The sequence below is a fragment of the Netta rufina genome, assembly GCF_964035555.1.
Source record: "Netta rufina genome assembly, chromosome: 8".
NCBI classification, from domain to species: domain Eukaryota; kingdom Metazoa; phylum Chordata; class Aves; order Anseriformes; family Anatidae; genus Netta; species Netta rufina.
In genome coordinates this window covers 14,692,580-14,716,108 of record NC_140131.1, presented here as the reverse complement: position 1 = coordinate 14,716,108, position 23,529 = coordinate 14,692,580, and the positions used below count along the sequence as shown (strand labels likewise).

The 23,529-nt window shown below is 41.5% G+C and overlaps 2 protein-coding genes across 2 annotated transcripts; one reads left to right on the top strand and one right to left on the bottom strand.

Annotated features, from left to right (window-relative positions):
- Nucleotides 1–1,223: 1,223 nt before the first annotated feature.
- Nucleotides 1,224–10,837, bottom strand: DNASE2B (deoxyribonuclease 2 beta). Its single transcript, XM_084291413.1, has 6 exons — nt 10,716–10,837; nt 7,185–7,362; nt 5,891–5,972; nt 4,717–4,878; nt 3,012–3,209; nt 1,224–2,456 (listed from the first exon to the last, which is right to left on the bottom strand). The coding sequence occupies exons 1-6, from the start codon at nt 10,826–10,828 to the stop codon at nt 2,107–2,109; spliced, it is 1,083 nt and encodes a 360-aa protein (XP_084147539.1). The 5' UTR covers nt 10,829–10,837; the 3' UTR covers nt 1,224–2,106.
- Nucleotides 10,838–11,992: 1,155 nt separating this feature from the next.
- Nucleotides 11,993–19,323, top strand: LOC311212055 (uricase-like; the record flags this gene model as incomplete). The annotated part of the gene is made up of 8 exons (XM_084291161.1): nt 11,993–12,007; nt 12,597–12,815; nt 13,547–13,663; nt 13,783–13,861; nt 17,084–17,270; nt 17,738–17,861; nt 18,278–18,361; nt 19,186–19,323. The coding sequence occupies 8 exons, from the start codon at nt 11,993–11,995 to the stop codon at nt 19,321–19,323; spliced, it is 963 nt and encodes a 320-aa protein (XP_084147287.1).
- Nucleotides 19,324–23,529: the final 4,206 nt, after the last annotated feature.

Sequence of the window (23,529 nt, the reverse complement as noted above, 5' to 3'; positions counted from 1 at the left end):
ATCAAATCATTAAGAATAACAATTAGCACTTAAAGCCCAGTGATAGGCTGTTGACTTGTAGCCTGGGGAGCGGGACTGTGACACAGCACTGTGTCAGCCTGAGGTGGAGACTCCTTGCTGTTGAGCTTCGTGACCCAAATGCTGTGGCTGAGCATCTCCCATAGGAAATACAGGTGGAGGAGCCAGTCCGGTGCTCTGATGCCTGATGGAGCACCTCACCAGAGCTGTCCCCAGTGAAGTGTTCTGGCCATTCCTATGCAGTGAGGTCACGCACATGCAGTGCTGTGGGCAAGATACAAGGGTTCAGGCAGATTAGGCCAGCGTCTGCCATGGAAATGGGGAAAAGACAAATGAATTTTATCATGGCTAATCCAACCAGTGTCCTGTCCATCCCACTGCTGAGCATTCTGCCTCACTGGCAATTTTTACTGCAACAAATAGTTGTTACTTGACCACAGCTAGTAAAAAATGAAAAATATATATGTAAATAATTTGACAAGCTTCAGAGGAAAACATAATTAAAAACATAATCAAATTTATCAATTTTTTGTTTATGTGCAAGGATAAGAACAAAGTTTATCTCATGCAGAATATCTAAACTATCTATCATTAATAATTATCTAAATATCTAAACATTATTTTCACTGAGCTATGAGAATTGGGTTTTCCTTCAATTCAGATCAACTAAATAAAAAAATCCACTCCTGCACAATTCCCATTGTTAAACAGGCCAGATACAGTCATTTTATTTCTTCAATGCCAGATTAAATAATTTTATTTCTTCAAGCAGTATGAACAAATGTGATCTGATGTTAATTTATTTGGTACTTTGAACACTTCATTGCTTGGTTGATTTTTCATGATGGAAAGAGAAGGAAATCTTCAACAACTTCTTGTGGTTGTGGGGTATTTCTTTATATCTACTTCCTTTTAAGATGTAGATAGTCAGGGGTATGGACTATAAACACAGCTAAACACAGAAATATTAGCAGGACAGCCAAACCTTCAGACAGGAGTTCATAGCACCAATTTGGGAAAAAAAAAAACAGTACAAGTGAGATATACACCTATAATATTTATATATATATAATATACAATATATATAATACATATAAAAATATATATTTATTATATATATACTATAATATACTTAGGAACATAATAAAAGCAGATAAATTTTTGTAATTTGAATCCAAAAATGTATCAGGAGCTTGTAAGGTAGCTCTGTCTTTATAAAAAATCCATGCAAACTTCAAATGCTAAGCCTGAGACTGCAGGTATTGAAAATTAATAGCCGCATTAGTCCTAGTGTGAAAATGTAGGTGACATAATATCTTCCTTCAAATATTTTCTTATTTTATTTTTTCCCCAATTTTCTCCATTTTTCCTTTGGCAGCTATAAAACATTGTAATAAACCACAAATGGCTATAGAGGGAAGAGAGAGACCATAAACAGACCATTTTCTCTCTTAATTTATTTCACTCATTCATAATTCGGACATGTTTATTTGTTTATATGATTACTGCACATGAATAAAAGCACTAGAAATACTCCCAAGATAGTGGTTACAAATTATTTAAAGCTCATTTCTTCCCTAAAAATTAATCATAAAAATGAAGCCTTCTTGTCCACAGACTACTTGTCTTCCTGTCTGCATCCAATTATGCCTGTTCTTTAAAAGATTCAGCCCAGCCTACTCCCAAACTCAGCAGACATGCTCTGATTGATCTCAACAGCACATGTAACAGGAGGTGATTTTGAAGCATTTTAAGGTATTTTTCTCCTGTTAACTGCCCAGACAACCTAGCTAGCAAGGCAGGTTTTTGTTCCTCCTCACATCCCACGTCCAGCATCACTCACTGCGGTCCCCTGTGCACCATCACTGACAGCAGCATGTTTTGCCGTGGCATTACTGTGCAGAGAGAAAAACAGATGTGTTTTACCCATAAACCAGCTGCTTTTATAGCTAACAATGCGAAGATCTAGCACATCTGGCAACACACAGGACTGTTCTTCAGAGCAAAAATATGATTTAAGGGAGATATTTCCTATGCTTTTTATGTAATAAGGGGCTATGCTGTTTGGGAGGAATGGTCCATTTATATCTAGGTGGAAGCATCATTGCAACTTTCATACTGGATTACCAAATTTCTAAAAGCATTATAGATGTGTTCATTCTGTGTGCACATGAACCCACCACTCCTCCAAGCTTGCTCAACAGCACGGTTTAGGTCTCCAATGCAGGTCCACTGATCTTCATTCTTCTTTGAAACAGACCATTTCGAATGATCCTCGATGGAATGGAAGGTGGAGTTCAGTGGTGTCCCTATGAGATTAATGTTGTAGACATGGTACTGCAGAGAGCAGTTGGAGGGAAGTTTTTGGCCAGAGTGTTGCCAGGATTCAGCCAGCAAATCAGTCTTCAGCTCCTGAGCTACCCAGGCCACGTAGATATCTGCGGGATAGAGGGTGGGAGAAATCAGGCCTTCATTTAAGTGGGGATCAGAAAGGATCATCTAAACTGGGCTTGTTTAATTCTAATGCATGAAGTGAACCAGAAGAGATTTTGCCCCCAACCTTCTCTTATTTTGATTTTTGTTTCAGAAGTTCATTCCTGTTTTCCCTTCTTTTCCTGGAAATCCTGTTACAAATAATCAGCAGGAGGAAAAAAAATAAAGGAAAGGAAAAAGAATTTTTAATCCTTCATAACAAAAAAGCTGATGATTCAAACCCTATTTTTGTCCTTTGTTGTTACAGCCAAATAACTGGAAAGAAATTTTCAGACAATCCCATTAATGTACATTTTAAAACATTTGAACGATCAGACAGCTTTTCACTTAGTGGAGCTGACAGAATATTATGGTGGAAGACCATTCCCAGTACTCCATTACATTTATTTCTGAAACTGAAATTCTTCTTTTTTCCCTTCAAAGTAAATACTGTCAAAGAATACACTGACTGCTTACTACTTGCTTGATCATGTGTGGTAGGTGACAGCAGTTTTTCTTACCATCCACAAATGAGTGGGACTTCACAAAGTGGAGAAAGGCCTCCCCGCGAGCTGACTGCAGCTTTGAGAGGCGGTGCAATGGGGCTGAGGGCAGCCTGGAGTGTGCACAGAGCTTTTGCAGATTTGGGAGATCAGCCTGAAAGGCACTAGGGAGGGAACAGCTGTAGATTTGTGGATTAGAGCTCAGCATCTGTTGGTCTGAAAAAAAAAAAAAAGAAAAAACACAAAGAAATGAACACATGCAAAATGAAAACAGGTTAAAGCAAAGCAACCAAGAAGGTAAAGTTCTGTCTGGGAAGGAAAACCTGAATCCTTTTTAATCTTCACAGTTTATCTCTGGAGCAGTTCAGTCTCAAAGTAGCTTTGGTTTTAGCAACCAAAACCAAACATGTTTATTTGCTTTGTGTTATGACTGACCCAGCATCTCATAATCCGTCTGAGAGAGTATGCTCCCTTTTATCCATGTGTACCTCCCTGTTCTTAGCAGGACTGCCAGTCTGTGGTCTTAGTCCATGCCACAGCCCTCCATGATCACCTTCAAGCCTCTGAGCGGTCACACGGCACTCAGACAGCATGTGTGAATTCAAGCCTGTGCTTACAGGAGTCGTTTCCAGTCAGTGACACTTGCCAAGCCAAAGCCAAACAGGAGAGCTGCCAAGCAACCCAGCTGAGTTTTATGCAGAACAAAGCTTGACTTTCAAAGTCAGGATTCAATCTGCAAACTACTTCTCTGAACACGGTGCAATTTAACTGTGAAAGTCCTTGCCGCCGATGTTGTAAGGAGCAAGGGAGCAAATGGGCTCCACAACTGATGAGTTCATGAAGATGAGTCCATTAGGAACTTTCCAGTCTTTCCAGCTTAGGAAATCCTTAAACCACAGATTACCAGAAGCTGGGAGGATAGAGCAGGAAAGCATTACTGTATGCTTCTCATTTTCTTGTCTTCTTTCCTAAGCACATGCAAAGATGTGCTTCCGCAAGCAGGAACTTGGTTTTGATGGCTTTGTGGTGTGACCAGCCTGCACATTTGCACAGTCTTACGCATTTATTTAATATGATTTGGGACTTGGAGCTCAGCAAAGAGTAAAAAGCAATGTGAAAAGTGTTATGTAACGTGTGACTTCTTATAATGCCCTTGACAGTCAGCCTTCAGGACTCCAGTGTCAGGTAATTCTGAGTCTTACGGATATGAATTTCATTTTTCTTATTTTTAGGATTTGTATTTTATGTGGCAAAAAAATACCTTTGGAAATCTGGGAATATTTATTCCGTACTTTGTATTTCTGATGTGTCAAGGCCACCACTCCAGCTCAAGTAATGATTGCCTTGCACTTTTAGAATGGCAGACTATTGCAGCTGAATGAGCTATTACTGTTAAAAATGATTCACCATCCTCCTTTATATTTCCAAAGCACGTGGTATGCATGGGCTGACTTTACCCTCAGCATGCTCTTGTGACTATTATTATCCCAATAGTCCTCATGGGGGGATGGAGGCAGAGTGGAAGAGTGAATTTCCCACATTCCCACAGGAAATTGTTGGATAAACAGAACTGAAAGCCAAGGGTGCGGCTTCCAGGCCCCACTTGGTTTCCAAGTGTGACAATGAAGGACAAGAGCAATCAGTTTTGGAGGCACAACCCAAAGGAAAGAAGTCAGAGAGGTGCACCGGAGCAAAGGCATTCTTGGGAAGAAGCTTTCCATACCTATTTCTGTGAACTGGTCATATTTGAAGGTTATGCAGATGGCTGTCTGTCCGTAGGACTGCCCACTCGCTGGGTACCCATAACCATCCTCAGGGAAGGGAGGGAACAGAGGCACACTGTGAATCACCCAGAAGCCTTGTGATTTGTCCAAGAGCAGAAATCCTGTCAAAAGAAAGTTATGGCAAATGAATTAAGGGGGGGGGAAAGCCCTGAGACATCACAGCAGTGTGCTTCTTTGGATTTGCTGCTGCAGACACCATGCTTCAGCGTGGTAATGGCTACAGCAGTCTGGCACTGGAGTATATTAATGGGTTGTAGAAGACACCGATATTGTGCTAGAATTGCGTTAATTCTCTCCTGCATAGCCTAACTTCAATTGTCATCACTGTTCCTTTGAAAAAATACCTTTGCAAAACATTTTTTCTTTATCTGCTCAAATGCTGTCTTTGAAAAATCTGATGATTTAATGGCTGCAACTCTTCACCCACTACTCCTTTCCCTTCCTTTAATTTCATTGCTGTATAAGGGAAAATGGACTCTGTCAGCACTATGCCTTCTTCCCCAGACCAAACTGTGCTTGGGGCAGATGGGGTACACCTCCCCTGCTGCAGATGGCTCAGGAAGTAGTCACCCATGGCTCTGCAGCTTGAAAACACAGCCCTGGAAAGCCTCTCCATCCCAGAGCTGGGCTGGGCAAACCCTGCTTCCTCAAGGGACCAATTAGACCTCTACAGAGGTTTTGTTTATTTAAAATCATGCTGTATCGTCACTGCACATTTAGTGCTTCCATGATTCTGCCCTCAGAGAGAGATCTGGGAGGCTTTCAAGGTCAATTCTGTCATGTAGGGTGCCTCTCCCTTTGCACCCTGTGCTGCTGTTGCCAGGCAGCTCAGGACGACGTGGTCTGTACTTGCTGAAAGGAGAGACAGGAGTTTCCACTCTTGAATACTAAGGGTCCATAATCATTAAGAGTTCTTCAACAGAGCACAGGCACAGCAGTACCAGAACAGAAGCTACCACGGATATCACTATACATCAAACCATGCATCATGCAAATCATTCTCCAGTTTTGCTTTAGGCAGGATTTTTAGATATGCAGATTGACAAAAAGACAAATAGATGTTATGCACAGCTTTAAAAAGGAGGAAACAGCAGCTGGGGACTCTCCCTGTACCTTTGGTGTGTCCTCTTTTCCAGCTGGTGGAGTCTGAATGAGGGACCTCATCGTTATAGATTGCATATGCAGTGTTGTTGCTCTGCAGGGAAAGACACATTTCTGAAACGTGACATTTGGTAAGAGGAAAGCATTTAAGCAAACAAATTTTGTTGAGAACAGAAGACTTTAGAAGTTCTCTGTGTATATGATGAACTTCATTCTTCTCCCATGTCAGCTGGCATTATCCACACAGACTTTACACCAAAATAAACCTGAAGACTCAGCATTAGGGTTCCAGTTAATATAAATGAAGTTCTCTCAGTCATTGCAACAGCCCATCCTTTGAGCATGTCTCTGATTTAGCTACCAGATCCTGTGAAAATGTTTGCTCAGGAAAAATAACCATGACAAGTGTTCTTACAAAGGACAAGCGATTAATACTTTTTTTTTTTTTTTTTTTTCAAAATATTTGCGTACAGCCACACCTTATTTCCTCCTGAACAGAGAACTTTCCCCAGCTGGTGTACAGTTTGCAATGATAGCAGGGTAGGAAAATGGCATCAGCGTGGCTCAACACTGAGTTTGTAAAGGTTATTTGTATTGCAACTATGGTATGACATGGGATAGGAAAGTTGTGGGGTTTGCCAGTATTTGACTGACTTCTGGGAGTCTTTTTTACATATAAATTTAATGACACCCTACCACTAAGCCGCAGTAGAAATGCAAAGACACACCCAGACTCCTAAGAATGTGAGCACGTAGACTATGTGGATGGTAAAAAATAACCATAGGCAGATCCTGTGGTATTTTATAATCATTTCATACAAATATAAATGAGGTTTCTGACTGGAAAAAATAATACTGCTGAAGCAGTAATGGGGGAACAGCAAAACCCAAATGTGATCAGAGATGGAGCTTGAAACACATGCACCTGGGAGGACTTAGGATGGAGGTCAGTGGTAGTCACCACCAGCCCTGGGCTGTTGACAGCCAGCTCACCACTTCGGCCATTGCTCAAGAGGAATTGCAGAAAAGAAGCCACAGGGTCTACGTACCAATGTTCATTTACTTGATGGGCCATACTTCAAGTGTGCGAAAGGCTTGACTAGAAATTTCTAGGGTAACTTCTAAGTGTAGCCAAAACTGCAAATAATCTGCTGAGCTGCCAGCACAGTCACCTTGATGCATTTTAGCAGATCAAGTCAGTCAGGTCTGGCCATAGCTCTACGTGCTTATTTTTGGCTGGTTTCATTTCATTTGCATGTAATATCAAGTAAACATACTAGCAAAATGGTAATTAAACATCACTTGCCTTAGACTCATATGCCTCATAGAGCTGCCCCAGTGTCTGTCCCAGCGCGCCCTGCGTCATGTTGACGAGGTATTTGCCGAGCTGCCAGTCCTGCATTAGGGCATCCATGTACAGGTACTGCAGCCCCAGCCCTGCATCCTCTCCTCTGGTGTATTTTGGCAGCTTGTACAGAGCAAACCTGCAACAGAGAGGAACAAGTTTTGTTTTTCTTGCAAACCGCCCTATCTGAATACGTAGGTCAGTCTCTCCTGCCCACCCTGAGGGTTTGAAGACTGGGGTGACCACAGGGATGCCCATGCTAGGCTCACCTTCACTCTGCTTTTCCACAGGCTGAGCTGGCACCAAGCTCCTCTTGCTGTGCCCATGCTGCTATTTGTACCCCAAAAGAGCTGTTTTTGAGCTACCTCTGGTTTGTCCCTGCTGCACCAATGCCCTTGTTGTGGCAAAAATGTGGATGTGAACCTTTTTGAGCAGAGCTTTGTGTCATGGGGTTTTCACCCTCAGCAAGAAGGCTGCTGAGGAGACGAGGCTGAATCTGCTCTGCCTGGCACTTCAGTGAACAAACTGCCTGCTCAGCATTGGGGAGGTACACCAGGGAAACCTGTGCAGGGACAGAGATTTCAGGGAAGTCCTCTGGAGCCCTGCATAGCCACCAAATCCCTGTTACTCCTGGTTCTGGTAGACAGCAGGAGACATGCCTGAACCTCAGCTCCCAAGGTCAGTCTGGCATTCCCTTGGTCAACATGGGCACCTCCTACCAGTAATTTCTTATTCTATACAAATATAATTTTATATTTAAATTAATTATGTAAAATGGAGTACTAAATGATAAAATTACACAACTCAGTATTTTCATATATACAAATGAGTATGAAACTATGTAATAATGTTGTTACAATCCTACTTTTCATAGCCAACTCATGTGGAACTGCTGCAAACTGAATATTTACAATTAGCCAGAGATACAAATCTTTTCAAAATTGCAGAGTACTAAATACTGTTGGTAAATTGTTCAGTTCCTACTAATGTCCCTGATGAAGTAAACAGGTTTTCCTAGTGCACAAGTCCATGGGATTAACTGCAATGTAATTAATCGAGCCACTTTCCTTGAGTGCTGTACTTAAGTAATTTGTTATTTATGTCAATAGTAAGAACTGAGTGGCCTTATTTTCGATACTATGGTTCTTAACAAAAATGCAGCTTGACTGCTTAACACCATATGTATGTCAGGAGGAGTAGGACTCGCCCAGTTAATTTATAGTTGGTTGGTTGGTTAAAAAAAATGCATTTCGGAAAGCAGGTTAAAGTGCCAGGAAAGCATTTTGAAAGAGGAACATTTAGTCCATGGGAAGGGCACATGTACAAGAAGAAGGGAAGCACAGAGGTGATCCCAGTAATCCACCTGTATCACCACTAGCTGAGTGATGTTCCTTAAATCTCTCAGGACAAATTGTAGCTGATGACAGATTCTAGAGAAGACAAGGAAGTGATTTGTATGGGAGGTCTGGTGAGAGCATTCCCTGCACCAGGAGCTGCAACAATCCCTTTATTTGCAACGAAGATTTGGAAAGACAAGTAGTAGTAGTAGTAGTAGTAGTTATAAGAGTAGGAGCTGAGCCAAGAATTAATATCTGAAGCATTTCCAAACTGCTTTGAAATGTGCTGGGAGGTTTATGCTCTGCCAGTGTTTACAGCCTTGCAGCTGACAAACACGCGTTAGCAGATGTGCTGGAGGGAATGCTTGTAGCTGAGTTATCAGTGAATTGCCTGCTGATTCCCAGGAGATAAATGTTTTGGACCTGCACAGAAAGCCAGTTGAGTGCATTAGCAATTTAAACTGTATAAAAGTCTTCACTGCTATTTTGCACAGGGGAAGTTTCCCAAGGGCTTAAGTGGCTAAAGTATTTGTGGGAGTGGACCGAAAGTTACTTTGCTGAGAACTGAGGAAAAGCAAAGGCATTAATGTCAGGAATCCAATTAGCACGGTCACAGTGTTAGCTTGTGTCTGAACACTAAGGCACTAGAAGTAATCACATTTTTTTATTTTTTTATTTTTCCCTCCAATAAAAGGGCATCAACATCTTTTGGTTAAGAGGAAGCTTTTCTCAGCAGTTTCAGTTCTGCTTCTTCAATCAGCTTCATAGCAACCGAATCCAGAATGAGGCAAAAGTTCACTATTTCTTGTCAATAAGCTAGCATGACCCATGCTGACAGATAAGTTTCTCTTCCTTTGGATCATGGCACATTTGAAAGAAAATCCCCCCCATCTTCCCTGCTATGCCTGTCAGAAGGAACCAGTGCCTGCACCAGGCCCTTCAGGAGACCTAGAATCCCTCAGGAACTGCCTGTATTTTGTTATTGGCAGTTCATTGCTTTTTGTTTGTTTTATAGCTTTAGCACATGCAGACTCATTCTGCAAGGAATAATTACACTTTGCAGATAAATTAAACTTCTCTTATCACCGAGTTTTTGCCTGGCAGCACCACCTAAGGGATTGATTTCTGAAAAATGACATGATCTGGATGTGCCTTGGCAAGGGTGAGGGCTGACAGGGCCGGGCTGGACCCTTGGACGCTTGATACTGAGCCGACACAGTGCGGCGTGGGCCTGGTGGCCGTGATGGCCCTGGCCTGCCTGCAGCCAGCTCTGTGCATGAGGGGAGAGACGAGGGACACCCTTCTGTTGTTACAGGAACAGCACCCGCTCCTTTATTGCTTGTATACAAACTAATCGCTGTTCAGTGAGACTCTTTAAATTGGTTGATATTTATCTTTGAGATGCTTCAGTACTCTTTTTTTTTTATATATATATATTATTTTTTTTTTAAGAGGCCTCGTTTCACTTTTTAAACCTAGGTTGCCTATTATGTAATTACACTTTGCGTCTTTCATCTTCAAAGTGCATTAATCCAATTAATCATTTAGCACCCAAACCCGGGCTGGGTGCTGGCAGCGCGATGCTACCAGACGGCGCTTTCCCACACCACCACATCCACCCACGCTCCTCGCACCTCTCCTGCATCGCTGCCAGAGGCAGCCCGGCCTCGGCTCCCCCTCCACAGCCACGGCGAGGGGACAAATCCTGCCACGCTGCTGGCTGGGGATGGGCAGCAAGGTTCATGGCAGGATGCAGACATTTCCCCCCAGACTGGTTCCTGCAGGCAGCGAGGCCCTGTGCAGGAGCCCTTGCTGCGACCCGGCGCCGTGGGGGCTGCTGCAGGCAGTCGCAGCCTTGGCATTCGAACACAGGTTAGGCTGGCTTTGATCATCAGACACAAACGCTGCGTAAACCTGTCATTATTTTGCAGTTACTCATAATGCAGCAGCGTGGTTGGTTCTGTGGAATGAAATCACCTTTCAATAACTTACCCTAGGTTTTCCAAATGCAAAATTCAGCTACTACTCACAGGCAAACAGGATTAAACCAGTGATTGCTATGTGTTACTTCCCAGCGACCCACCTACTTCATGCAGAGTAATCTTAGGTGTTATTTACTCATCCAACATTCTTCCCATGAGCGGCATTTACTTACCAATCGACTGCCTCCCCATCTTCATTTCTGCAAGAAATTTGCGCTGCCCATAGTGACGGGGAAGAGAGCAGCAGCAGCACAGCAGGGCTACACCATGCAGACCCCACGGTCATCTTGGTGCCTCAGCTGCACAGTGTGAGCGTGGGGCAGAGACTAAAAGCAGAAGTTGGCCGTTGTTTCCTCAGCCACCGGCCCTGGCTGCTGTGTGGTGAACACCCACAGGGAGCGGCTGGCAGCTTCCCCAGATCAATCTGGGCAACAAAATGGCAAAATGACATTTGTCAGATTTTACTTTTGAGAAAAATTACAGCTGCATCTTCAGAGGAATTATTTTGAATATTTAAAACACATTAGGTAGTCTGCTTTCAAAGCAAGCTGCAGATACTACAGACTTTTTTTTTCTTTTTTAATGCTTTATGAAAGCATTAAAAAGGAAAGCATTTTTTTATTATTTTTATTTTTTTACAACGACATGAAAAACCTCAGTTTTCAGACAAGCAAACCAAAACAGCTTTCACCTCTCTATTTTTTCCATCCAGCCCATGCAGTGAGCTCAGACTTTGCACCATTCCTGCAAAGTGGGTTCCCAGTGCAGTGCTGAGCCCCTCTTTCCTGATTTTGCTAATGGGGAGCCTTATTTTGCCTGTGGGAATTGAGCCTGCAGAAACCAACAGCAAGAAAAAGACTCTGATCCACAGTAATTTACTTACAATTAGATAATATATATATATTAATTCTCTTTTAAACACATTAGCATTTCTCTTAGGAACAAACAAGTCTGAATTGAGCTATTTTACATCTGATAATGTTTTCAGCAAGTCATGAATAAAAAGTTTCAATTTATATTTTAGTGTTGAAAATATTATTTTTTTTCCCTCCCTATTATACTTACACTGAAATAAATTAATATCAGGTACAAGATATTTCAGCCTCAGGGAAAGTCTAGTGCAATAAGTGCTAGGTATTTTAGCATAAAAGAAATCCCCACAAGCTCCCCAGTATTTTTGTCTGTTGCAGTGCCTCCAGCACCATAATAGCTGTGCAAGTTGGGCTGTGTTTGACCAAAGCAGGATAAAAGTAATTAGGGCTTAATGCAAACCAAAACAATGATCCCAGAAAGCGAAGATTTTGGAGTTGTGAATCAAGAGCTGAATTTTGCTGCTCAGACTTGCTTCTGTTCCATTTCAGGAGCAATCAGGGCTGTAAACTACATGCAACAAAATACTTTCAACCAGCCCAGTTTGGCCTTTCTTTCCTTCTTTCTCTGGGGAACCTCAATGTGCACAGATAGGGTAATAGAAAACAAAAACCCACCAGGAACATCACACCTGTTTTCATCTTCTGTTCGGGACTTGTGCCTGCTTACAAAGCAACCTTCCCTCACCAAAACACCACTTTGACGCCCCTGCCTGGTGCATTGCATGCTGGGGGGGGCAGTGGGCAGCTGTTAGTGTGGCTGGGGAAAACAGGAGCTGTGCCAAGGAAGGTGAGCACTGCTGATGGGACGGTGGTGGGGCACACAGACCCAACAGATGGGGATACCCCTGCCTCAGGAAGAGATGATGGGGAAGACTCAGTGAAGGGCCACAGCCAGGACTAATCCAAAGGCGATGAAAGAGAGAGAATTGTTCACTGCTACTTGTGTTAAATGGTCTGCCCCTCAATAAAAGTTTTAAATTCCATCACAGCTATGACTTGTAATGACATCTTCTTAAAACATTTTTTCTTCGTATCAGGACTTGGTGATTTGTAACATAAATATTTACATTACCACAGGTAACCACAGAAATAAAACAATAAGTGTTGTTTATGTTTCACTAACTAATGGTAACTGATGCTTCTGCTGAGTTCTTTCATGACTGTAACATGTTTTCTCCGCAGATTAAGGATATAGAAGTCCTCAACTGTGAATATGGCAAAAACACAATTAAGTTCCTTCGCCTCCATAGAGAAGGGAAGAAGCACTTCGTTAAAGAAGTAGAAGTGTGCACCCACCTCCGTCTGACTTCTGCTCATGAGTACCTGGATGGAAACAACTCCTTTGTGATACCTACAGACACCATAAAGAATATCGTCCTGGTGTTGGCCAAAAAAAATGGGGTATCTTTTATTTTTTAACTAGCCTTGCTTTTCTTATCACTTCATTTGGAAGCATTTATTATGCTGACTTTTTATTTTCAAAATGAATCGGAAGAATCTCTCCCCCATCTCCACATCAGGTTGGCACTAAAATCACCATCAAAGATTTGGGAGAGAATTTTCCTCCTCTAGTGCTCATCCTGCATACAGGGGTTACTGACGCCCTTCCTCCTGGTCTAACAATTTTAGTTATTATTTTAGTTATTTTAACTTTAGAACATAGAAACCTTTCACATCTGATTAACCACAGTAATGAAAATGGCTTGGTCTCCTGGGTTTGAGAACTGAATTCCCTTGCTCAGTTCCTCTATTGTAAGGACAATCTGCAGATCAAGTTCTCTCTCTCAGTAATGAAATCCTATCTTTAGCCTGCAAAGCTGAGCCAGAGCATCACTATGATTATTTCAATATTACATCCTCGAAGCCTAAGGCTTCTGTAGCTGTTCCTCAGCCCAGAGGCTCTAGCTCCCTATACTGCAGAATGGGAGATTTTGGATATGAATCTGTAGCTGCTATTTGCAGCATATGCTGCAAGCTGATCAAATGACTAGCCTCACTGTGTGCACAGCCAGAATCTAAAGAAATCTGTATTTTTAACAACATTGATCCTTCCCAAATATTTATAATTAGAACAATCTACTTTTGTAGATGAGGTAATTGCTTCATTCTAATAATATTCTCTGCTGCCTTAGATCCCAACTTTAGAACAATTTGCTATAGATATCTGCAAACACTTCATGACAACATTTTGCCAAGTGGCCTACGTCAAAACCTACGTTCAGGAAGTTCCATGGCAACGTCTACACGAGGTATCTGAAATACTAATGCATTCACTTGGTTCAGTCTGGAGCTAGTCCTTACTCTCTTAGCTCCTGTTTCCCAGTTAAGGTGTTGTTTGCTGCACTTACATGTCTGCTCTGAATTGTAGAACGGCGTTCCCCACATCCACTCGTTTATATGTGTTCCTGATGGGATTCGCTTTTGTGAAGCTGAGCAGTGCCGGAATGGTGAGAAAAGACTCTGTAGCTTCCCCTATTTCTCTGTAAATATTTCTGCTGATGACAGATAAAGATGGCTTTAGAGAGAGCAAAAGCTATTACAGGGCTTACAGCACAGCCAAACCTCTCTAAAGGCCTAAACCGAAGAGTACTTTTATGGTCTAATCTTGCAGTCCTTGATCTCTGAGACAAGGCTGAAAATCCAATATAGTTTACATCTGTATGTGTGCCCTAAACACTTACTGGTTACAATGGCACATTTACCACAACTGTTACATATTGTCATGGAGTTAATAGCCTTCTGAGAATGCCCTGCTTACTTTTTAACATTATACTGTATTCTCAAGTTTCATTATTATCATTACCCTATAGAGAAATACATCACAAAGCCACCTTGCCATAGGACAATTGCCTAGTTAGCAGTCATTTTCAAAACCCTGTCAACATGCTTTGCTTTTATTTCTAAAGATGCAGTTTCATTGCTGCAAGTCAGGCTGGCCTGAACATCATAGGCATTCAGGTCTATGTGCAAACTGTTTTTCACATGACACTTCAGAGCATACTTACTGTTTTTGCACACCATGACAGAAAAAGCACCATTTAATTTCACTAAGAGTTTTGGGCTGTTGGATGCCTTGCCATTCCAGAATGAATGTAAAAAAATCTCTCTTCTCGCTATGCTTCACAACAAAAGCATCAGTTCAATCTCTTGGCCTTGGTGTTTCATATAACATCCATCAGACCTCTGGGAACAGAGCTGAGTCCACCACATTGTTTCACACAATGCGTTCGGAGTTTTTAGGCATTAGTTCAGATTCTATTACTGTCCTAATTACTGTCAGATCTGTCTTAGGGCAGTAACTTAGAGGTATTCCCTATCCTACCCTCTCTCCTTATTTTCCTAACATGTCAGCATTAGGACCAGTGGCAGGACCAGTTTTGTTTGCAGCTTGGACACAGGTTCTGAAAAGTTCAGGTCAGCATTGTCCCCACATTCCTGCTGAAAGAGAAGAAAGAGCCCAATGTCTTTTGGAACAATCAGTTTTAATGTTCATAGTAACATTTACTACTTCTGTATTTTTGGCAGCCTCAATATAATTCCTTTTGGCTTCTGGAAAATGTTAAGAAAGAGCCCCCCCCCCCCTCAAAAAAAAAAAAAAAAAAAAAAAAAAGACAAAGAATAGGAGTTTACACTTTCTTGAAGAACATCTACTCCTAATGTACAGATTGAACCTAAATTTTTAATTATCATCCTGATAATTCAGTATGAAATTTTGCAATTCCAGGTTCTATGTAAACAAGAAGCCTTCACTGAGGCTTTCTGAAGACACTGCCTTTCCTTCTTAGCCTTCAGTTCATATAGCCTTTCATCTATTTCTTTATGATTCCGTGCTTGGGTGAACAACAATCAAAGAGAGGATTTTCAAATCCCTTTTATTTTTCTTATAGGAGAACCTTGTCTATCTTTAGCATCCTCCTATGCACCTAGCAGACAGACACAGAAATGTATTTCTGAGTTAATCCTATGTTTCAAAACCTTACTCATCATTAAAAGAAACCTGGTGAGACTTAATAGAATTGATAAGAGGCTCAGAGTTTTTCAGAAACTGAAAACATCATAAGTAATTTAATGGAGTTGCCCTTAGACTATTGAAAAGACAGCATAAGCACAAAACATACTGAACGCACAAGGTGGGCTGTTCACTAATTTGAAAGCTTTTCCTAGGCATTATATTTCTTCAGTGTAAGATCCAGACAGACAGCTAGATAGCCAGCCAGCAATCATGCATTGCAAGCAGCTCTTTCAAACAAGACTATGCATTTGAATAGGAGATAAATATATTTCAAGGTTCACTGATAGTATCTGCACTACTTTAATACCCATGTATTACTATTTTATATCTAAGCTATGAATTCATCAAGATCTGAACAAAATCCAGAATAACCTGTCCAAGAACATTGGACAGATAAGATAAATCTTAAGCTTTAGTAAATAACATGGGAAAGTAGCCAAAATAATAGTACATTTCTTTGGACTCATTCAAAAACAAACAAACAAAAACAATAATGATTTTAAACAAGAAAATAAATAGATGAAATACAGTTCTAATCATATCCAGTGAGAATGTATGAAAAAAAAATACTCTAAACAATCACGTCATTTGGGAATATCCATCACAGTGGAATTATTTCTAATATGACTTCCTGCAAAGATACAGTTTAAAGACAAGGTGTGTCAAAGGCAGGATTACTATGGCCAGGCTTATTCAAGGAGTAATTTTGGACTAGCTAGCATGAGTACCACTAGCAGAACAAAGCAGCAGCATGGGCTTCAGCCACTGAGCATCTATGCAGACTCCGGATAAGCCTGTGTGGAGTAAAGTTTCTCCTTTCTGAATCTGCTTTTTTGGCAGGTCTGGTCAGTGAAATTTTCAGTTATCAGTTTGGTGTAATCTAAGTGATTGACCAATTGAAGTTTTATAGCTTCCATCCAAAAGGATGGAAGAAAATGTTCAGGACACAACTGTCTGGTCTTTAGAAAATGATAATCCACCCATACAGCAATGATCTGCAACGGCACATTTTATAAATAGTGTCTAAGAGCAAAAACACTGTCAGTTTGAACCTGTGGGTGGCATTTGTATCAGTGCCAGTTCCTGCTAATTAGCTGAACTTCGTGCATTTGCATTGGCTCCTTGCCCTCTCGTTCTAATGGATGTGAAACTAACAACAGGACAGATATGTAAAGTGAATTTCTGGCTGAGGCTCCCAGTCTTGTTACAGCGTTTCTACACTCTACACATTATTAGAAAAGTTCCACCTTACCTCTTCTATGTACCACAGCACCAGTAGCCTATTTCGTTTCACTTTCAAGCAATTAGTGGTCTCTGAAGTGACACCAGTGAGAGCCAACCCAATGCATGTCCCAGCTCCAAGGAAGTGAGGTAAGGGGTGTCCTAAACTCTCTGTGACTGACATTGCAGATCACTTGATAGATTCTCTTCTTTCTAGATTGAGCTCTGCTTTCAGTGGTTTCTATCTTATTTCCTAACTTTCTGATAACATCAGTGTGCAGAAAATAATTTTTAAAAGTAGCTAGACTTACAGAAGAAGCATGAGTGTTGGAGTTGCTGCTTGATGGTCCTAAAGCTGCTGCTGCAAGTGCACATCCAGAAATCCTTTCTGTCCACCTGAAAAGGGCTCACACTATCATGTATTTTTGGTTCACAGGTCCTCTGGTTGTTTTTGCTGGAATTAAAGATCTGAAACTTATGAAGACAACACAGTCTGGATTTGAAGGCTTCTATAAGAATGAACACACCACGCTACCTGAAAGGCATGACAGGATTTTATGTGGAGAGCTCTTCTGCAAATGGTCATATGGCGAATGCAGAGACTTTGACTTCGATTGCATATGGTATATGTCAAATCAAATAATATTTACCACCCAATCTATGATCTCAAAGTTCCTCTGTACAGCACAGCAAGTGTAAGGGCTAGACCTGCAGTTGCTGAGCACAGATCTCAGTAGAGGCTCTAAGCACTCAGTGTTGGGGACGAAAGGCAAGCCTTGGGGGTAAATCAACTTCTCTCCCTGATGGTGCATCAGCCAACAGCATTTAAATAGACAGTTTGTAGTTCAATACAGAACACTTCAGGAGAACAAATTTGCAACTCATTTGTTAGATAATTTTAACAGAACATTTGCTGATGAAATACAGACTTGGGGAGAGGGAGTTTGGAGGAGACAGGACATTGTTCTTCCATGAAATCTCACATGCCATCTATTTGTCAGAAAAGACAGGGAAAAGTAGAAATAAAATAAGCACAGTAAAACATGATGGATCTAGACAAAGATTTTGTAAGAACCTGTGTTACCTCTAGGAACAAAGTCCGGGAATGTATCCTTGAGGCCTTTTCAGGGCCACCTGACTGTGGGGAGTATTCACCCTCTTACCAGAAGACTGTCAACTCTATCCAGATGTGCATCCTTTCCAAAGTGTCACAGGTAACTTCTTTCCTCCTGCTGATGTTTTACTTTAACAATAGTGAACATCAATTGGTCCTCTAAGAAGACCCAAATGAACCCATCTCCACTGGCAGTTCTAAGACTGGAAACTGGTGGTGTACAGCTTGATGGTCTGAAAAACCATAAGTGCACTCACAAGTTCAGTCCTGAGCACTGCTTCTTATCAGCCACGAACATAATGGGGGAGAATATCACTCAGTGCTCGGCAGGACATGAGCAAAAGTGAAAGGAGTGCTCTCAGATTGGCTACATGTTCAATGTATTGCATTTTATCAACTGTACATATTTTTGTGAAGGGAGGTGTTGCTCTGTTTTTCCTCGCACTGAGGGAAAATGTTGGTAGGCTGTTGGCTGAGAAAGTGTGTTAGTTCATTGCCCTGTTTTCCTGGTTTCAGGTACAGGTCATAGAAGTCATCTTGAACAACACGTTTTACAATGTGGTAGACATGAAGAATCTAGGCTTGACCAATGACAAAGAAGTAAGTAAATGCTCCAAACACAACTTACCTGGATTCTCTATAAACTCCCAGCCTTAAAGTATAGCAATAGCTATACTTTAATGCAAAAGAACAGCCAAAGTGAACAAACTTTTTCCTCCAGCCCCAGTGAAGGCTCCACCCTACCTCCAAAGGAAATCTACACTAACTATAGCAGAAGGATGATTGCCTTCTTATGTTCCTGATAAGAAATAAATGAGCACAGGGGAGAGCTTTGGAGATCACTGGGGTTTGTAGCAGAAATACTAGGTTAGCTAAGGCCATAGGCTTTACCTCTAGGTGACAGAAGACCAACACTGTAAGAGAGCAGTGAAAAGATTGTTCTGCAGCCATTTGGAGTCAAAGCAACCAGGTCCAACAGTGGACAAGGTATAAGCCTGGGACCAGGCAGAGGGTGAGAGATGGAACGGCTGTGATGTATTTGCCCCTCCCTCCACAGCTGCTCTAGCTGTCAGCTGGGTCAAGCCAAAAGTCTGTTATCCTTGCATGACAGAAACTGGGTTATTCCATTTTGCAGTTGCCATTTTGACCGACCAACAGTTTATAGTGTGTTTAGACTCTAGTGTCCCTCCCAAATTCCTGTGATTCTCCTGCCATCCTGTCCTACCTTTGTCCTCTTTTGGGTGGACATTACAGAGCCACTTTCACTTGAGATAACAACAAAATTTACCATTGATGTCTGTAAGGGAAGGAAAAGACCCAGGCATGATTTTGAAAGGGGGTCAATAGCTGCAGTTTCTGCTATGATGGCAATGGCACATCCTTGTTCCAGGAATGATACCTGTGTTTCTACTCATTCTCCTCAGGTTCTGGTTCCAGTGGAAACTCCCTATGGCTCTTGTGCTTGCACGCTTGGCCGGAAGAAGTTCTTAGAAGTTCAAGGCCACATGTTAAGAGATGAGAAGCAAAGTCAGTTTGGACTGGTAGCATCCCAGGGAAACTAAACCTCTCGGCTCCACTCACACATTCCTGATAAACTTGCAGTATGGCTTTCCTATCCACGTGTATTCATTACCGGCCTCTCCCATTGCTGACTACTTTTCCCTTTATGAACTCATATGTTGGGATTTCTAAAGAAGCCTCAGAAATTCAGATATCAAAGTCTCTCCCTGAATCTCAGTGTGATTTACATATTGAAACCCCCTAAATTCTTTTAAAAATCCCTGCTGGAAACATTATAGTCAATTTTTAAACCAGCTATTTCCAGACTTCTTAATGAAACAATTAATTTGATAATCTTTAACATGCTTTTGACACACAAAATCAGCAAATCTGTATATTCTATTTATTCATGTTCCTTCAGTAAAATGAATATACAGGCGTGAGACCAGATATTTCATTGCCATAAGCTATCCTGACCCCTTGATGCTGCACTGTGCTACAGAGCTGAGGTTCTGACCCAATAACTGAGTGGGGAATCAGTCAGACATTGATTTGTGAAGGAAGTGAAAAAAAAAATCTATTATATCTTCTTTGCAGTATGACTAGTTAACAGCTGTTTACTAATTTCTCTGCATGTGTTCTGACTGCATAGCTGCTGCTGCTATTCATCAGACTATACAGTTACTTTATAATTAATTTTATATTAACCACTGAGGTGTCTGTGGTTTTGGGCTATCTCTGTAATTTTAATTAAATAGTTTTCTTAGGTTTATTAATCTCACCATGACTTTTGAGCAGGCAGAAATCAACCTAAGTAACCGTATTATTTCTGGGAGGGGCAGGGAGATAGACAGACAATGCATATCTTACTTTAGTTACCCAAGTCATAGCTTTGAACATTAAGATAAAACTACAAGACCAGCAGTTTTCATCTCACAAACTGCCTCACTTGCAACAGGAATCCTGCTCAACTTCTAACAGCTTCTGACTGCTGCCCTCATTTTCTCTGAGTGTCATTGTGACAGAACTCCATGTGACAGAGTGTAAATCCAATGGGAAGTGCCCAAAGTTATTTCCAAAAACTGCAATTTGGTTGCCTTTGTGCCTTCTCAGTTTAGACCTGCAGCATTCCTCTGGGTACAACTGGTACAACTCACAGTCACTGAAAATGAAGAACATGTCCTGCACCATGTTCCAAGAGAGGAACTTGCCTTGGTGAGCAGGACATAACAGACAAATGGAAGGCACTGTTCCTGTTGTAACTTCTTAAACACAACAGGAAAATGATACCACAGAGTGAATCAGTCCCAGATTTGCCCATAGAAGCCATGGATGCCCCGTCCCTGGAAGTCCTCAAGGCCAGGCTGGATGGGGCCTTGGCCAACCTGATCTAGTGGGAGCTGTCCTTGCACATGGCAGGGGGGTTGGAGCTAGGTGATCTTTAAGGTCGTCTCCAACCCAAGCCATTCTATGATTCTGTGATCTGTTAGGCTCTGGTCGCTAGTTGATTCTCAAAGTTTCATTTATGACACTACTAAGTTTTACTGGGGATATTCTTTCTTACCTTGTTCAGCGTGTGTTGTATCGTCTTTCTGGGCTTATGGCTTGCTACTTCTGCTATTTTTAGGTGCTTATAATTTATTAATGTATCTTTCAAGGGCAAATAAAGAGCAATATCAAAAACCAAACTAGTATTTAACTATTTGACTCTTTACCAAATAAGAAATTAAAACATTTCCTACTTGTACATACAGGCAAACATCATACAGAATAACATTTTAGTTCTGACAATTTTGCCTCAAAAAGTGACCAGTATTGTTCCAAATTGCTCACTAGCGATTGTTAAAAACATAAGGAAAAAAAGATCTTACTGAACATTTCAATCTTTACCTCTTTCTAAGCAAAGCAGACCAGTTATTCTGCTGTTCACAAACCATTTTCTTTCCACCTGGTGAGAAGCATATTGCACTGGGTGGAAGGTTGCCTGTCATTACTATTTGTGTATCATCTGCAGGCTTATAAAGTAGTAACTTTATTCACAGCAGAGTGAGGACGCAAAGAAGCAACCAGTTGTTGATTTAGACTTTTCTGTGGCTCCAAGCACAAATGTACACTCCTTCAATGTGGTTTCTATAGACCTCCGCAGACAGGAGGAGCAGAGCCTCATCCAGCACTGCAAACCTGAGTCATGCATGTGGGCATTTTCCTTCAAGCGTCAGCACTTGGGCAATCGGAAGGAGTCTGAATCTTCCACATGGCAAATAGATTCAGATCACAATGGGATAAATCATTCCTGAAAATTGGACTTAGCCATGCTACTTGGGCCTGAACCCTGGCCAAATTCTTATTTTCTTTACATTTGGTCTCCATGATGGACTTTACATAGTTTTAATTGAGATAATTTTGTGTGTGTGGTTCCTGCCATGAGCAGCCCTCAGCCTCCTAGCAAGACACAGGGCATTTCAAGTACACAAACAACTTCCTATTGTTTTAGCATCTGATCCTTTCACATCCTCTTTCTGTTCAATTCTCACAGATGCCCAGACAGTCCAACCATAATCCTCAGCTGCTGGTCATGTTCCATGCTTAAGCAGTGTCACATGAAGATAAAATGCAGTAACAAAACTTACTAACCAGTACCTAAAACAGAGATGAAATGTCACTGACAGGGGTAGTACAAATTAGCTGTTTTCACTGTCTGTCTTATTCTCTCTATATACTCAATCCAACTGCTTTATAATACACATTTAAACTTGACGGTCTTGATTAACTATTGCAGTTACTATTTTTTATTCTTTATTTTATTATTATTATTATTACTATTATTATTTTTAATTTGCTTTTTACCAGGAGTATAGAACCCTGATTCTAAGTTGAACTGAGCTGATCTAAGTAACGAAAAATCTCCTCCAATATTTCTGAGTTTTCTAGGTTACACATATTTCCAGAGGCCTGGGCAAACTGGCACATAGTGTTTATACAAAAGGGAGTAGGGAGTAGAAGTCGAGTATCCTTGTGAAAGAGGGTTGTTACGTTCAGACACAAACCCACTTCCACACTTGTCCCTGTGCTTTGTCCACCTGCTGGAACACAAACTCAGCTGTATGATGCCTCATCTTTGCTCCCTCCTGCTGCAATCCATCAGTATAAGACAATGCAACATTACATTTTAATCAGAAACCAGTGCCATTGAAGAGCCTTCCCCCCACTTTTCATACATTTCAACTGTTGCAAAGTCAGGGGCATCCTCAACATATTGAGTATTGCTGAGTGTTTATAGAGAGGCAGCTGGATTATAGCAATCAGTTGAAAAGGTGAAGAGAACATCATGAGATGAGTGCAAGCCTGCCAAATCCAAGGCATTTGTTGCTGCCTTATCAGCAGATCAACTGCTGATACAGCAGCTACAACTACTGATTGTTTCTTTATTAAAGATAACTCGTGCGTGCAGCACATAAACACAACAGTGGTCTCCAGTACTCACCAGCAACCTTCAATAGTGATGAAACTCTCACATGGAGATTAAGGGCTGCTTACAGTCATCGTGGTGGCCCCCTCAGGCTCTCCAGGTGCTTGATGTTAGTCATGTTCTCCAACTTTACAGTGTCTACTAGCTAATGTTATTCTGGGAGGAAACTGAACACACAGCTGGGATCCAAACATCACTAAATCCAACAATTCCCTAATTATAAGGGCTAAGCAAAAAATGGGCTTAATGACATTGTTGCATTAGTATATTTAAAGAACACAGCATTTCTCAACACAAATTAAAGCTACTTGTTAAATCTGCCTGCCCATTATTCCCATGGAGACTGCACATGAGCTAATGACAGCCACTGCCCTCTGCAAGCCCCTAGGCGAAGCTGCTGTTGCAACTGAGCAACTTCAGGGTATACGCAGATGTGAAGGTGAGTGGAGGCCTCCAGCGAGATGGAGTACAACAAGGATGGGCTCTCCAGGCTGACGTCCCCAAGCACCAAGTCCTCTTGTTCTGCTAGAAGGACAAAGACAATCCTTTGCAATCGTCCCCAAGGTGGAGGTGAGAGTAGAGCAGACCCTCCTCAATAACTGCTCTGTTCATCCTGCTTCCTGCTGAGCCACGTACGGTTACACTCTTCACATGCACACTTAGAGCCAATTTACTTCATACATTACTTTTGAGCCAAAATCCATTCCTGGAAGGGAAGGAACTGCTGTTTTGACTTGGAAGTAAAGAACAGGAAAGGAGTCAAAGGGAGATGTTTTCCTGCTTCTGCTCAGTCTCAACC

Coding starts and splice junctions, on each gene's coding strand:
- DNASE2B (XM_084291413.1), bottom strand. CDS start 10,828: ATGACCGTGGGGTCTGCATGGTGTAGCCCTGCTGTGCTGCTGCTGCTC. Junction 5,973..7,184: donor ATGAGGCATATGAGTCTAAG/GCAAGTGATGTT, acceptor CTTTCCCTGCAG/AGCAACAACACTGCATATGC. Junction 2,457..3,011: donor GTCCCACTCATTTGTGGATG/GTAAGAAAAACT, acceptor TCTATCCCGCAG/ATATCTACGTGGCCTGGGTA.